This window comes from Hippopotamus amphibius, chromosome 5 (genome assembly GCF_030028045.1).
Source record: "Hippopotamus amphibius kiboko isolate mHipAmp2 chromosome 5, mHipAmp2.hap2, whole genome shotgun sequence".
Classification (NCBI taxonomy): Eukaryota; Metazoa; Chordata; class Mammalia; order Artiodactyla; family Hippopotamidae; genus Hippopotamus; species Hippopotamus amphibius.
The window spans coordinates 137,071,192-137,087,262 of NC_080190.1; the positions used below are offsets into that span (position 1 = coordinate 137,071,192).

The following is a 16,071-nucleotide window of genomic DNA, read 5'->3' on the forward strand; positions in this document are numbered from 1 at the left end:
AATGATATCTAGCATGTAGTTAATTCAGTAAATACTTGTTTAACAAATGAATCTACCTTACCTGGAATAAGTCTTTAGTCTGCTGTCATTGCTTAGTACCAAGCCATATTTATTCATTTATCCATCTCTATCCATCCCTCACTCCCTTTCTCTTTTCCTTCCTTCCTTTTTCCCCTCCTTCCTTCCTTCATTAAGCAAATATTTATTGAGTGCATACTGTATGCTGTGCACTGTGTTTTTAAGTAACTTGCTTCATCAATTGTAACCTCCTTATTTAATCCTTGTTGTCATATAAAAATGCTTTCAGCTTATTCAGTTAACAGAACAAACCTCTTACTTGCAGAGCCAATGGAAACCTTTTAATCCTTGATGTTCTTTCTGAAATTCTTTTTTGAAATTCTTTCTTAACTTCTGGAACCACTTTCCTTGATTTGTTTTCTGTGGATAATGACTACGTCTTTTAACTATCATTCATGGGCTGCTTTTCCTCTACACTTTCTTTAAAGATGGTGTTCATATTTATAGCTTTATTAGTTATTCTCATCTATACTTATACTTAACCTATCACCTTTTCACTGATAGTTTACAAATCTATAATGTTGTCACATACCTGGCTTCTTTGTTCCTTTTTTATATCCTTAGGTATCTGTTTGACCTAGATTGTCCATCAGTTGGCACTGATAACATGATAGAATCTCGTGTTACAGAGTAACAGCTATTTTCAATACCAAAAATTGCTCTATTCCTAATTTCACAGCTAGTCCCTGGTCATGCCTGTCAGTTTTAGCATGTTTTTAAAGTGGTTCACCTGAGCCCCAGGGAATGAAGGCATTCTTGAGGTGCCAAGTTATGGATAAACATGATCTCCAGGACTCAGGTTTTTTTCCATACAATTCCCTTCTGTATGAGGTTTTCATGAAATACAATTCATTGATTCAAGCTCTTTCACTTATCACACTTTTTTAAAAAGTCTTTATTGAATTTGTTAGAATATTGCTTCTGTTTTATGTTTTGGTTGTGGGGTTTTTTTTGTGGTTTTTTTGTTTTTTGATTTTTTTTTTTTCTCTGGCTGTGAGGCACGTGGGATCTTAGCTCCCCAACCAGGGATCAAATCTGCATCCCCGAAGGCGAAGTCTTAAACCACTGAACCACCAGGGAGGTCCCCAAACTCTTTCATTGAGAATTTGGAATAGTTTCTTTAACTGCAACACTCCTTGGGTCATTCATGAGCTTCCTCCCTTTCAAGAAAAATTGTTTAAATAATAATACCAAATAATGAAAGAAGTGAAAATCATCAGGGCTTTCCTTTTTACCTTTTTTAAAAAAAAAAACAAAAAACTTTTTTCCTTTTACTTCACTCTTTATTTTTATTCCTCTTCTTTTGTCACTAAGTTGGTACTTTTACTGTAATTAAATAGTCCACTCAGTTCTTGTGAACAGAAAAGGCATGAAATGGCCTAGCACTTCATGTGGAAAAAGCAGAGGATTTAGAAATAAGCACCACTTCTCTAACACTAAGGGGGTAGTTAGAGCTAGGATACTTACCTAAGTCTCTCTGGTGCAAAATCCAGGCTCCCTCTGCTGTACATGTGGTGTCATGGTGTTCTAATGCACTTAATAAACCAATGTACCAACTTAAGTAAATTGTTATACTATGTCAGTAATATAAATTTATTTATTTATTTATTTATTGGCTGCATTGGATCTTTGTTGCTGTACATGGGCTTTCTCTAGTTGTGGCGGGCGAGAGCTACTCTTTGTTGTGGTGTGCAGGCTTCTCATTGCAGTGGCTTCTCTTGTTGCATGGGCACTAGGTGCACGGGCTTCCATAGTTGCAGCATGTGGACTCAGTAGTTGTGGCTCGCGGGCTCTAGAGTGCAGGTGCCCAAGCTTAGTTGCTCCGCGACATGTGCGATCTTCTCAGCCCACGGATCGAACCCATGTCCCTTGCATTGGCAGGTGGAGGAAGTCCTTATGTCAGTAATATAAAATGAATACACAAATGTGTATCTTTTATTCCTAACAAATACTTGTTTATTAGGAGAGTTAACATGGCAATGCTTTTATGCATTCGTCAGTCTTGAGTTTTATGTAATAGTAGTAAACAACTCTTTTGTATAAGTCTTGGGAAGGTAATAGATTTAACTCAAATTGACTAAAATGTCCACATTTTCAATGTGTTACGTTAAGGAAAATAAGTGAATTTATTATCTAGGGTGTTTGTATTGTAAATGTTTTTAAGTATTTTTATTATTTTTGTAAATATTATATATGTAGCTGAAAATGTTTTGGAAAGGGAATCATGTCTTAATCATCCTTCTTATGTTATTAAAGTTTTGAGAACACAGTGTTTGTAAAATACATATTCAATTAAATAGCTTAATAAGGGTTATTTAAGTTATTTAATAAGTTATTTAAGAGAAAAACTAAAGTAGAAAACAATCAGGATGCAAAAAACAGCATTTAAAAATAAGGATATTTAAAATACCCTATATTTATTTTTTAAGTTATAATCCATATATCATATTTCTGGAGCCCCAAGAAATATTTTGTGGTAATGTTTCCTTAATTATGTAGGTGTCTTTATATAATAATTAAGAACTGCCATTACTTAGTGGTAAGTCACTTTAGAAAATATGTGAAATTGTGCTGTTTCTTGACAAGCTGTAGAAAATGAGTATATGTCTTGTTAGCTGACCATAAATAAATTCTGCATTGCTATTATTTTGACATCTCTTTTAAAACTGTACAGTAGTTACTAATATATTAATTGCTTAAAGGACAGCACTAGTCTTTGGAGGTTACTTTTAGTTTTAAAAGCAATAATTGTTCTGGTTTTGCATTGGTTATAATTGCAATCGGAAGTTTTAAAGAATCTTAAATAACAGTGTTATAATTCTTCATACAGTAATGAAATTTTGATGATAAAGTTATGATTAAACCAGTAATAACTTTCAGAAGTGAGTACTAGTTAGCATTGAATGTTTATGTTTCTAGATATGAAGAAAATATTTCACAAATTTGAAATAAACTATTTTATCATGATTTAATAATCATATTTTCATGATATATATGATATTTATATGTTTTGTATTTTTAAAATTTACATTATTTTATACATGCAATGCATTTTACATGTCCTAATAAAAGGCAGTATTTTCTTCCAAATGTGGAAATTTGATTACAGAGCAAATAAAACTATATGTTGCTCATTTTCATTTCCTTCTCTTCCAGGCATTTCAGCAGTTCTCCTCTGCCAGGAGAATTGAATATGCTTTATATCTTTTTTAATGCCTTCATTCCTAGAAGGTCCCAGTGCTTAAATTAACATCACATAGAATTAACAAAACCCTTTATCTCAACTGTCTTTAAATCAATTTAATGTTAAATGGCTTGGGGAAATAGTGTCAGCAGTTTGGACTCATTTATGTCTGTAGAATACAGCGTATCTGTTTCCAAATTGCTAACCCTCACAAATTAGCATCATAATATTCCTGATTCCCCTATTTCATATTTTAAGTAAAAACCTGCCTGACTCATACTGGATTATGGGACATATGGAAGAGAGTTTAGGAGAAGAGGAAGACACTTTTGCTTGTTTCTAAAAATATTTATTATGAAAGAAAACCGAGGGGGAGTATCTCTAATATTGACCAACTTTCTTCGTTTTCCATATTGATCTTTGTGAGGTGATTCACCTTGGCACAAAGTATATATGCTATTTCCTATGGAAAAGTATAGCATCTTTAGAAAGGGAAAGACCAATTCTCCTTCCAAACTATTGATCCCTGCCCACCAATATTGAAGACTGTAAATTAGATGTATATGATCAGGTATATTTAATCACTGTTCAGTGATGCCAACATTGATAATAAACTTTTTGAAATGTATGTACATTTTTTGTTGTTGTGCAAGATCAGCAACATGTGAAACTGTGTAAAGAAATCCACACTATGTAATTTTTATAATTTCACTCGAAGTTAATATTATCTAATGAAGTCCCGTCCCCACTGTTGACACATGTATCACATAGTCTCACACTGAATTTTTTTTATTCATTTTGTCCCAAAGCTTTCTCATATTCATTTTCTTTTATATTATTTTATCTGAAGTACATTAATGTTTGGTTATCATTTTTAAGAATTAATTTATTGGTGTTCTTTTCTCTGTTGATAATATAGAGGTTTCACAAATTCACACAGAAATGGAATTTTCAGTCATCCTGCTTTGTTTTTATTTTTTCTTGTTATTTAGACACTTTGACTATTTCTGAATTCTGCCAGCAATAAATAATTTTTCTAAAATGAAAGACTCATTTTATAGCCTTAGAACTTTCTAATTAAAGTAAAAATACTAATCTTGAAGGTCTCAGAATACTACATGGTCCTGGTCTGTCATGGATATCTGAGCATCTTTTACTGAGTCCTCAGAACAGTATATTTCCAGTACTGTAAATAGATGAGGTGTTTTTATTTTGTTTTGTGTGCGTGCGTATGTGCACGTGTGTGTGTGGAAGGAATAGTTGTGCAGGAAATGATGTGTTATGTTTTGGTAATTTTTTCACAGTAATTAATTTTGGGAATGTTTGTCATTACATGTTAAGATATCTTCTAGATAGAGTGCGCTTTTTAAAATAGATGATCTACTTGTTAAATAAATGGACTTAAAGTATTACCTGAAAAGATTCCATTTAAGACTTAGAATATGTATACCCAATTACAACTTATAGTCTGATTCCAAAGAAGAAGCAGAGACACATAGCTAAGATAGTACCAATGTCATTTGGAACTCTTTTTTTTCTATTTCATGAATTTAAATGTGGTGCTTTTTATTCAACATAGTCACCATTAACATTTCTTTGGTAACAAAAAATTTGAAAGACTATGTGTAGCTCACTACCAATTATAAAATATGTAACCTGAAATCATTCCAAAGTATTTTAAGACAAGTTTGGCAAAGCCTTTATTTTGTAAATAGCATGGAATTTTGTGTAAGTTTTAAAATAATTTCAGAATTAGTTACAGATGATTTAAACTTTGTCATTCTTTCTTGGGGGCAAAATATTTTAAGTCTGAAAGACAGGCAGAGTACCACAGTGCTGACCACATATTATTATGTAGTTTTCATTGTTTCCAGTCAAGTTATCGTGGACTGCAGGGTAGCTAGATTTATTTTATTACCCAAGTCTCAATTTCAGAGTTTCTAATTTTAATTTTATTAACTACTTGATCAAGACATTTTGAATGTTCAAACTTATGAGAATCTATCTTGTAGCATCCCCTGAGTATCACCATTCACAATTCAAATGCATATTTATATTCTTTTAGCATATATGTTTATAGCCTGACAGACTTAGTTACTTACTTGGTGTTTTTTTCCTCACTAAAAAATAATATGAACCGAAAAGTACCACATGATCCTGGTTCCAACTCTGTGTAGGCATGTCCAACACTGTAGGTGGAAAAAAAAAGGCTTGAAGGAAATATAATAACAATGTTAATAGTATGTATTCCTGGGAAAAGCAACATGGAAGGTGAATTATGACTGGTTTTGAATTTTTCTTTATATATTATATTTTCTAAGTTATTTTCAGTGAGGTACTAGTGCCTCACTAATTAGAAGATAAATATTTTCAATTTCTTTTAAAATAATCTAGATACTTAACAAGAAGTCTATATTATACTGTCTATACTAACAAGTGCTAGTAGAATTGCAAAGTCAAAAATACAAGTATGGGAACATACTTTCCATCAAATTGGCATCCCAATAATGAATGTTTATAAATATTCTCATATTGAATGTACTTTTAAATGCTATTTCACAAAGTATTTTATCTATAGCCACAACAAAAAGAAAGATGGTTTTATCTCATAAATTTATGTTAACAGTTTTATTCTCTGGTAAATTAATAAAAGAAAAAAGTTTAAAACAATGATAGAAATTTTGCTTTTAATTCTGAAATGTATGACTACTTTTTTTTTTAATCAAGTAGATTTTATTTAAAAATAACATATTACATGTAATAATCACCAACTGAAGATATGGATGTGCGTCCTGGGACTTAACCACCAGAGATTTCAGATTAAATAGGTCTGAAGTAGAAACCAGGAAACTATATTTTATATCAGCACCCATATGACTCTAATGCAGATGTTCCAACAGACACTAGTAAATTGTTTATTCTTTTTTTTATTCTGTGGTCAGATCTGTGGTCACCTTACGTCCATTTCCCTAATTTAACAAATTTTCAGTGATTTCCAAGGTATAGCGCCTACATCCCAGCAGTTGCACTGTACAACCCACTAGTACGAGGGTGAGGGAAGAAAAAGTTAAAACTTGTATTTATATTTTTATCTCATTTCCTTAATTTCTACTTTTGTATGTTTTATAATGTGCTTTATTACTGATGTAGTAGTAGTATCTTCTAATAAGTACAGATGTACAGATGTAAACATTTTTTAAAGGTAACCCTTGTATAGCATGTAAAATGTTGAATATGTTGGTCTCTGGAATACAGCATATGCTTTTATGATGCTATATTAAGTGTTTTATATTTCAAATATTAACAGTAGACACCTCACTATCAAGTGACAATTAACTGTATTTTGTATATGTGCCTCCCTACCCCCTTCTGTCCCCATTATCAGGTGATGCTTTTCCTTGGACAGTCAGCTTGCATCATTTCAGCATGTATACCCTTTTTGGAAAACAAGTGACACTTTGCCTAGTGGAACCTATGGGTTGTACCTCTACTCTAGCTGTTACATCTCAAAAACTACTCGCTACAGGACCTGATACGAAGCATTCATTTGTTGTCTGTCTGCATGTTGACCTAGAGTCACTTGAGATAAAATGCTCAAACCCCCAGGTTGGTACATTTGATTTATGAAAGGAAATTTAAAATAATGTGATTTAAGAACAATTGTTACCCATTTTGTTGAAGGGTTTCTCTTCTAATAAGTGTCTTAAATTATTTTTAACAGGGCCATCAAGATAAGAATGGTTAGATTAAGTATTGCTTTGAAGTTCTCTCAAGTTTTGTAATTCAAACTCTTCTGAAAATGTAATGGGTGGCAGCATAAATGCATCTTTTGGCTGATGGAGTGAAATCAGTTGCAGATGTAAACTTTTTAAATGGTGAACAACTACTTTACTGTCAGGTTGGAAGAGTCTATTGAAGTGATCAAATGTAATTTCCAATCAGATTCTCACTCAGAACTTCTTTTACTCAACATGTAGTATTTTTTTTTAAAGCACTGTTTACTATTTTAAAAAGGCATTTTGTTAATCCTTAAACATTCCAGTTGATATAGGCCAAACATGTTATATTCTGCAGTTTTATAATTTAGTATGAATTCAGATCCCCTGGGTTTGTACAGATTATTAATTGCATATAATTTAATACTTATTTCTTTGACCACAAGCAGACTCTAGTGTATTTTCTTTGCAGACTGTCAATGTTCAATAGTATTTGAAATTATATTTTTAAAATACTTTTTGGAGTTTTATTGAATCAGACAGGTCAGTGTTGATAAATCTTTGTTTATTCCAGCATTAGTGGCTACAAGCCAGTTTTTGTTTTGTTTTTTTGGTTTTTGGTTTTTGTTTTTTTGGCTGTGTTGGGTCTTTGTTGCTGCACGTGGGCTTTTTTTTTTTACCTCTAGTTGTGGCGAGCAGGGGCTACTCTTCATTGCGGTGCAAGGGCTTCTCCTTGTGGTAGTTTCTCTTGTCATGGAGCACAGGCTCTAGGCACACGGGCTTCAGTAGTTGCAGTGCATGGGCTCAGTAGTTGTGGCACATGGGTTCTAGAGCACGGGCTCAGTAGTTGTGGTGCATAGGTCCAGCCACTGCGCGACATGTGGGATCTTTCTGGCCCAGGGATTCCTAACCACTGTACCACCAGGGAAGTCCCTACAAGCCAGTTTTTAAAGTGTGTTTTTTAAAGTGGGTTCAAATATTATTCCATATTTTATCTAGCCTCCTTACTGATACCATCCTCCTTCTTTCCCCTCTTCTCTCTGCCTTGTTCCACCTACTGTATACTGTACAGTGTGGTTTAATTTTCATATATATTTGTACATTTTGAAAAGATTGGACCTGTTAATATCTTGATGATGGCCTTATTATAAAAATACAGTTAGAATTATGATGATGCAGTTATATTAAACTGATAGCTTATCCACCATTATAAAAGTAATTTCTTTTATAATCAGTAGTAAATTCTTTTGGACAATAGTAAGTATTCCAGTTTCATGGCCATTTGCTATTCTAACTCATAGTGGCATAGAAGAAAATAATTGTGAAATGACTTACCTTCTCTTAGATTATTCTTTGAATGCCACTGCTAATGGTTGCTGGAAATACATTTATATGCTGGAAATACTAGGAAATACATTTCCTAGAGGAAGGAAAGCTGTTATTGGTTGAATTGTATCCCCCACAAAAGATATGTTGAATTCCTATCTTCTAGTATCTCATTATGTGACCTTATCTGTTAATAGGATCGTTACAGAGGTAATCAAGTTAAAATGAAGTCATTAGGGTGAGCGTTCATCCAGTGTGACTGATATCCCTATAAAAGGGGGAAGTTTGGAAGTAGACAAACTCAAAGAGAAGTTGATGTGAAGATACACAGGGAGAGTGCCATGTGAACGGAGTGATGGGACTGATCCAGATGCAAACCAAAGAACCCATGTATTACTGGCTACCACCAGAAGAAGAACCAGAGGCAATGAAGGGTTCTCCTGAGTCCCAGAGCATGGCCCTGCTGATACCTTGAGTAGGGACTCTCTAATCTCCAGAACCATGAAACTATAAATTTCTGTTGTTTTCAGCCACCCAGTTTGTGATACTTTTGTATGGCAGCTCTAGCAAACAGAATGTAGAGAAACCGATTCATCTTCTTTCGATCCTTTATCACAGAAGTTGTTAAAAGGGAAAAAATAGATTTACTTCTATCGTAGCAGCAGAAGCCCACCTTAGCCCATCCATCCCACTGATTATTTCTATATACTCTGGGGAAAAAAAGCAAAAATTAACAACATGAGTGTTCCCAATTTGTTTTTTAAATAATTGAATTGCAAGAAAAGACTTTAAAAGAGCTATTAAAATTTTTTTCATGAGGTGTAAAGGAAAGCCACACTGAATGAAAAAGGTTAGAATTCTCAGTGGAGAAGTAAAGTATAAAAACAATTAAATGGAATTTGAGAATTGGAACTACAATACCTGAAAGAAAAAAGCCATACCATATGGGCTTAGAGGTGGCCTGTATGTTACGGAAGAGTCACTGAATTTGAACATAGAGTATAGAAATTATTGCATTTGAAAAACAGGAAATAAAAAAAGATATTAAAAAAAGGATCAAAGCTTCAGTGGTCTTAGGACAAAATGTTCAAATATATGTGTAGTTGGAATTCTAGAAGGTAAGGAGAAAAAGCTGGGGCCAGAAAAATATTAACAAACAATTGTGTAAAACTCCGAAATTTACAGAAAGAGATAGGCTTTTACATATTCAAGGAGTTTACTCAGTCCCAAGCATGTTTATCTTTAAGGATAAACTCAAAGGAAAACCTGCTTGGACACATTGTGATTAAAATACTGACAACCAAAGATAATTTTTTTAAAATCTTGAAAGTAGCTACAAGAAGATACATTATATATGGCTTAAAAATGATTTGAATGAGTGCAGATTTCTCATTAAAACCATAGAGGGGGTGATGAAGCGAGAGAGTAGCACAGACATATATATATACCCACTGTAAAATAGATAGCCAGTGGGAAGTTGTTGTATAACAAAGGGAGTTCAACTCGAGGATGGATGATGCCTTAGAGGACTGGGACAGGAAGGGTGGGGGGACTCGAGGGAGGGTGGGGGGGGGAATCGAGGGAGGGAGGGAATATAGGGATATGTGTATAAAAACAGATGATTGAACTTGGTGTACCCCCCCCCCCAAAAATAAATAAATAAATAAATAAATTGATTAAAACAAACAAACAAACAAACAAAAAAAAACCATAGAGGGCATGGGACTTCCTTAGTGGTCCAGCGGTTAAGACTTTACATGCCAATGCAGGGGGCCCAGGTTTGATCCCTGGTCAGGGAACTAGATCCCTCATGCCACAACTAAAGATCCTGCATTCTGCAATGAAAATCCCGCACATGGCAACAAAGATCCTGTGTGCTGCAACTAAGGCCCAATGCAGCTAAATAAATTAATTAATTAATTATTTAATTAAAAACAACAACAACAACAACAACCAAAACCCCATAGAGGACAGGAGACATTGGAACAATATCTTTAAAATGCTAACAGAAAAACACCGTCAAGCCAGTGTGCATGTCCCACAGAAATTAAAGTGAAATAAAGACACTAGATGAAGGAAAACTAGGAAAATTGTCACCAGCAGCTCTACTTTACAGAAATACTGAAGGAAGTTCTACAGATTAAAAGGGAATGATAACAGATGAAAACTTAAAACTTCAGAAATAAAGGAAAACCAACAGAAATGATAAATAGCTTAAGTCTTTTTTTTTAACTATTAAAAAAATATACATGACTGTGGAAAGCAAAATATGTAACTGTTTGCTAGAGCTTTCTATGCATGTAGATGTAATATGCAAGACAACTTCATCATTAAGGTTAGTGCGGGATGGGCTAGAGAGTCCTATAGTGGTTGTCAGATTTCTAAATATCTCATGAAGTGGTACAGTATAAACTTAAAAGTAGACTGTGAAAGTTTTTATACATATATTATAGTTTCCTAGAATAACTACTAGAAAAAAAAAGCAAAAATACAAAGAGATATAGCCAAAAAGCCAATAGATAAATTAAAATGAAATACTAAAAAATATTCAGATAACCTAAAGAAGTGAAGAACTGGTAACAGAGTTATTATGTAAAACAGAGGGTGGAAACAGAAAACAAAAAATAAAATTTTAGGGCTGAGCCTGCCTTAGTAAAGATTACATTAAATGTTGTGATCTTAGCTGAAGAGTGTTTAGACCAGGATTCAGCAAACTAAGGCCTACCTGCAAATTTGGCCACACCCACTTTTTTACATATTATCTAAGATTGTTATCATGTTATAACCGCAGAATTAAGTAACAGCAAGGGAGAATACTATAGCTCACAAAGTCTAGAATATTTACTATCTGACCATTTACAGAAAGTCTGCTGACCCTTGGTCCAACTACTAATAGAATAGGAATAACACAAGTCTACTATATATTGCCTAGAAGAGAAACACTTGAAATATAAAGAAACAGGAGATAAATAAATGCATAGGAAAAAAATATACCATACAAACAGCATAAGAAGGATGGACTTGTTTATTTTAACATCAAATAAAGAAAAAGAGTATTACGAGAGATAAAGAAGGACATAAAAGAAAAATGGACAGAATTAAAGGGAAAAATAGGTAATTGTATTCAATCATATTAGGAAATTTTTATACCATCTCAGTGGTTGTAAAGCAACTAAATGAAGAATAAATAATTGGAGATACAGAAGATATGAAAAATACTGTGAACTCACCTTGATCTAATTGACATTTATAGAACACTATATTCAACAACCATGGAATGCACACTTTTTCCAGGTGTATATGGTCTCATTATATTAAGAGAATTAAAATCTGTAAAGTATATATTATCTAACCATAGTCAAATTACATTAGAAGTCAATAATAAATTAACTAGGAAAACTGTAAATACCTGGACATTAAATAACAACTCATAAGGGAAATATATGAGAAACCAGATATCACACTTAATTGTAAAATACTGAATTGTTTCCCACTAAGATCAAGAAAAAGCCTCCTTTCCTCACCTGTTCTATGTCATACTGGACATCTTAGCCATTGCAATTAACCAAGCAAAAGAAATAAAAGACATAAAGATACGAAAAGAATAAAACTCTCCCTGTTTTCATATGATCAAATATTTTATAGAAAATCCTGGAAGAATTAAGTACGAGAACTTATAAACTTATTATGGTTGTAGGATACAAGATTAATGTATAAAAACCAATTGTATTTTTCTGTATTAGCAGCTAACAATTGGCAAAGCAAATGAATCAGTTCTGTGTATATTGGTGCCGACAAACATACACAAATGAATCTAACAGAAGATGTCTAAGACCTCTACCCTGAAAAACACAAAAGTTTGCTGAGAGAACTTGAACAGAGATACCTGTTCGTAGATTAAAAGACTTGGTATTGTTAAGATGGCAGCTGTCCCCAAATTCATCTAGATATTGGGCATAATCAAGTTTAAAAATATTTTCTCCTCGAAAAACACATTAATATAGCAGAAAGCCAGAGACTTGGAAAAAGTATTAGCAACACATTTATCAAATAGTTACCAGAATATTTAAGGAACCCTTTCTGCTCCATAACAGGAAGACAAAGAACAATAAGTAAAATAGCAGGAATACAAATAATGGGAAAGAGGTTAGAGCCACACAAGATATATGAGTGGTCAGTAAACACGTACAGAGATACTCAACATCATTATTCATCAGGGAAAAACAAAATAAAACATGAAGATATATCAGTATACACCTATTGGATTGGCTAATATTTAAAAGATGGAGTATTGTGAACCAACTAGAGCTCTTTGTATACTACTGCTGGGAATGTAAAACTTACATAACAACTTTGGAAACAAACAACTTGGAAGTTCCTGGAAAAAACAAAACCAAAACCAAAAAATAATACATACTACCATACGACCCAACCATTCCTCTCTATTTCTTTAGAGAAACAAAGATTTATATCCACACAGAGACTTTTACATGGATGTATTTAACAGCTTTATTTGTATAGCCAAAAACTAAACATAACCCAAAAGTTCATCAGTAAGTGAATTAAACAAATTAAAACAAATTATGGCCTGTCCATACAGTGTAATACTACTCAGCCATAAAAAAGACTGAGTTATTGATAAAATGCAAGATCAGGGGAGAGTATGGCAATCATTACACTGAATGAAGGAAGCCAGACCAAAAAAGAGTACTTCCTGTATAATTCCATTTATATAAAATGTTATAATATGTAAACTACTACATTATGACAGAAAGTAGGTTCCTTGTTGCCTAGAGGCAGGTCAGGGAGAGGGAAGGGGAAGGGAGTGATAAGAAGGAAAGATTACAAAGGGATATTAAGAAACTTTGGGTGATAATAAGATAAAATTTTTTTTTCATAGTTTATATTTAGCAGTAGCTCAGTCCCTACATAATAGACAGCTAACTGCTACTTGGAGTTATCTACCAGACTTTATATTTTAGGGACTTATTTTAGGAGTCATTATAGCCTTGGGAGGATTGTCCTACGCCACACGGTCTGGTTATCCATAGCTATCCCAGCTAAGAATAAATTCCATTCCCATTATTGTTTTAGACTGGGACTCTACTGTTATTAATATTTTTTTTTTTCTTTTACTTTGAGATACTCAATAGTATCTGTGAGTTCTGTGGAGTCTTATTAAATGTAAGACTGTGGCTCAAAACTAGAGCTCTGGGATATCTTCTTTAGATATTCACCTTGTTTAGAACTAAGCTCAGGTTTTGTTATTGTTTAAATATAAACCAGTTCTAAGCCAAGTCATCACATAAATAGAGCTTATGTGTGGCCTGGTGTGCCCTTCTTATGTCTGCTCATTCCTTTTCTTCTTTCCTGGATCACTTGACTCCCAGGGGCTCCTTGCTGCTGCTCCACCAAAGGGCTTTTATTTTTTATTTTTTTGGAGACTTAAACCAAGACTGAATGAACTTCATGCCCTGAGAATCCCTTTGAACCCAAAATATGATGAATTTGATTTATTCACTTAATTTCACTTTATATTCTTCATAAGTCCTGATAAACCAAATTCTGTTAAATTGATACCAACTATTATATTCAAATTTGATCACCGGTTGTTGGGAAGTTTAAGTGAGATAGTTATGAAAATACTTTGTAAACTCTGAAGTGATATATGAGTGTCATTTTGTTAATTTGGATTGACTCGGATATAAAATGTGAGATCCTCTATGTAAATTGGGGTGAATATCCCTGGTGGTATGTAGTGGTATTCCTGAAGGGACAGGAAGCCACAAAATAGTACAGCACTTTGAAGAATCAACACGTACTCAAAGATTTAGTAAATACTCTTTTATATCCTTGTGTGCCAGATTAACCTAAAATTTAATGGCAAACTTTAATGGTTTATTTGAGACTCCAAGTAAACCTCTTCTTTGTGAGTTGTTGCTTTAGCCTGTGCTTCCAGACTCCCTCTGGATTATGTCAGAATTGCAAAGGATAACTTGATTTTTTTTTTCCTAAGTGAATTTAGCAGATGTTTATTGAGTGCTACATATAGGCCAGAAATGAGGGGAGAAAGATTAATAAGATAAACACACAAAGAAGGCCATGCCTACACACATCATAATCCAACTATTGAAAGCCACAGATAAAGAACATATCTTGAAGATATCATGAGAGAAAAATGACACATTATATGCAAGAGAACCAAAATTTTATTATTAGCTTACTTCTCATAAGAAATTATAGTGATCAAAAGAGCAGCATTTTTAAATTGTGAAAATATAAAAAAAGCCACTCAACCCAAAATTCTAAATTAAAAAATATAATATAACATTTATGAATGAAGACAAAATAAAGACATTTTTCATATGAAAGAATCTATCACCAGTAGGACTGCACTACAAGGAAATCCTTCATGCTGAAGAGAAATGAAACCAGATGCTCAAGCAACTTTTCAAATGTTTATTGGGCAAGGAGTTTTCTCTTTTGTAAATTGACAGTTCATGTTGTTTACATTAATTTGTATTTTCCTGCTTATTAATAAGGAACAGATTTTCATTGTTTATTGGCCAGTGAATTTACTTTTTTTAGAGTTGATATTTCATATCATTTACTTAATTTTTCTATTAAATTTCTTAGCAATTTGAAGAGCCTCCCTTATATTCTATAAATACAAACCCTGTATCTGTAATGCAGTTATTTGCCTTTAAACTTTATGGCATCTTTGCCAAAAATGCTTAATCTTCCTTAGTGAAGTATACCTATATGTCTCTTCTTATTTTCTGGGTGTCCTGCCTTATAAAGTGTATCGTGGGCCCTAAATTCCAAATATCCATATGCGTATACAATTCTAAAATTTCTTTTACTATTTTTATTCTTTCTTTTAAGGTTAATGACCCACAATAAACCTCTTTCATGTGAGTGGTTTCTCATTAATTAATCAGGTTTTTTTGTTTATTTCTTATTTGTTTTTTTGTGAAGTACTTCTTATCCTTTTTTGTGCCATGGACTTCTTTGAGAATGTTATAAAAAGCCTTTTCCCCAGAACAGTGTATATACCCACTAAATTTTACATAACACCGTCAGAAGCTTTGTGGACTTTGGATTATAGCCAGTGTATAAGCTTCTTGATTCCATTCACATAATTCCTAGTTCAATACCACTCTTTTTGTTTATTCGGTAGAGTGACATCAGAAGTGTTTGCACTTGTACATTAATTAATTTAGTTCATTATTGCTCAGAGCCCTCAAGTAGTTTATATACTTTAAAATATAATGCAAGCTCTATTTGGTTGGGCCTAGACCAAATATATTGTCATGTCTGACGTTGTAGATCTCTGTATCAACTACAGAGACCTAAACTGCTGTGTCAGTTCCTGGAATTCATTGCCATTCAAAACCTTAAACACTATAAATATTTAACCTGGTTGAATATTCAGAGAATTTGTTCTTAGGAGTGATTTCCATCAACCTTGCCTCTCATCTTAAGTGTTTTACCAAAGTTACCCAATTCTCTTTAATGTCTTTAGGCACTAGTCTCTCAGACCTTAAAAATTGTGTTCATTCCAAAATTAACTGAATCCTCTTTAATATAGAATCTTCTTTAATATAGTAAAATTTCAATTTTCCCTCTACCAGTAAATTGATACATTTTGTCTGCCTATAAGGCATTCCCAGAAACATAAAACTAACTTTTCATTTTGGGGTTTTAAATACGTGAAACTAGAGATAGAATGGGTTTTATGCTTCTTTCCTATCCATTTTTTCATAG

At 33.1% G+C, this 16,071-nt stretch overlaps 1 protein-coding gene across 8 annotated transcripts in view; it reads left to right on the forward strand.

Annotated features, from left to right (window-relative positions):
- VPS13B (vacuolar protein sorting 13 homolog B) overlaps positions 1-16,071 on the forward strand; it is a 773,631-nt gene that overhangs the window by 389,097 nt on the left and 368,463 nt on the right. For 7 of the 8 annotated variants that reach the window (XM_057735654.1, XM_057735658.1, XM_057735653.1 and 4 more), the window contains one exon: positions 6,648-6,868. In XM_057735654.1, the coding sequence (XP_057591637.1) occupies positions 6,648-6,868 (221 nt within the window). Of the gene's footprint in view, positions 1-6,647; positions 6,869-8,501; positions 9,838-16,071 lie in introns of those variants that run through there. The other variant, XM_057735661.1, reaches the window with a different exon arrangement.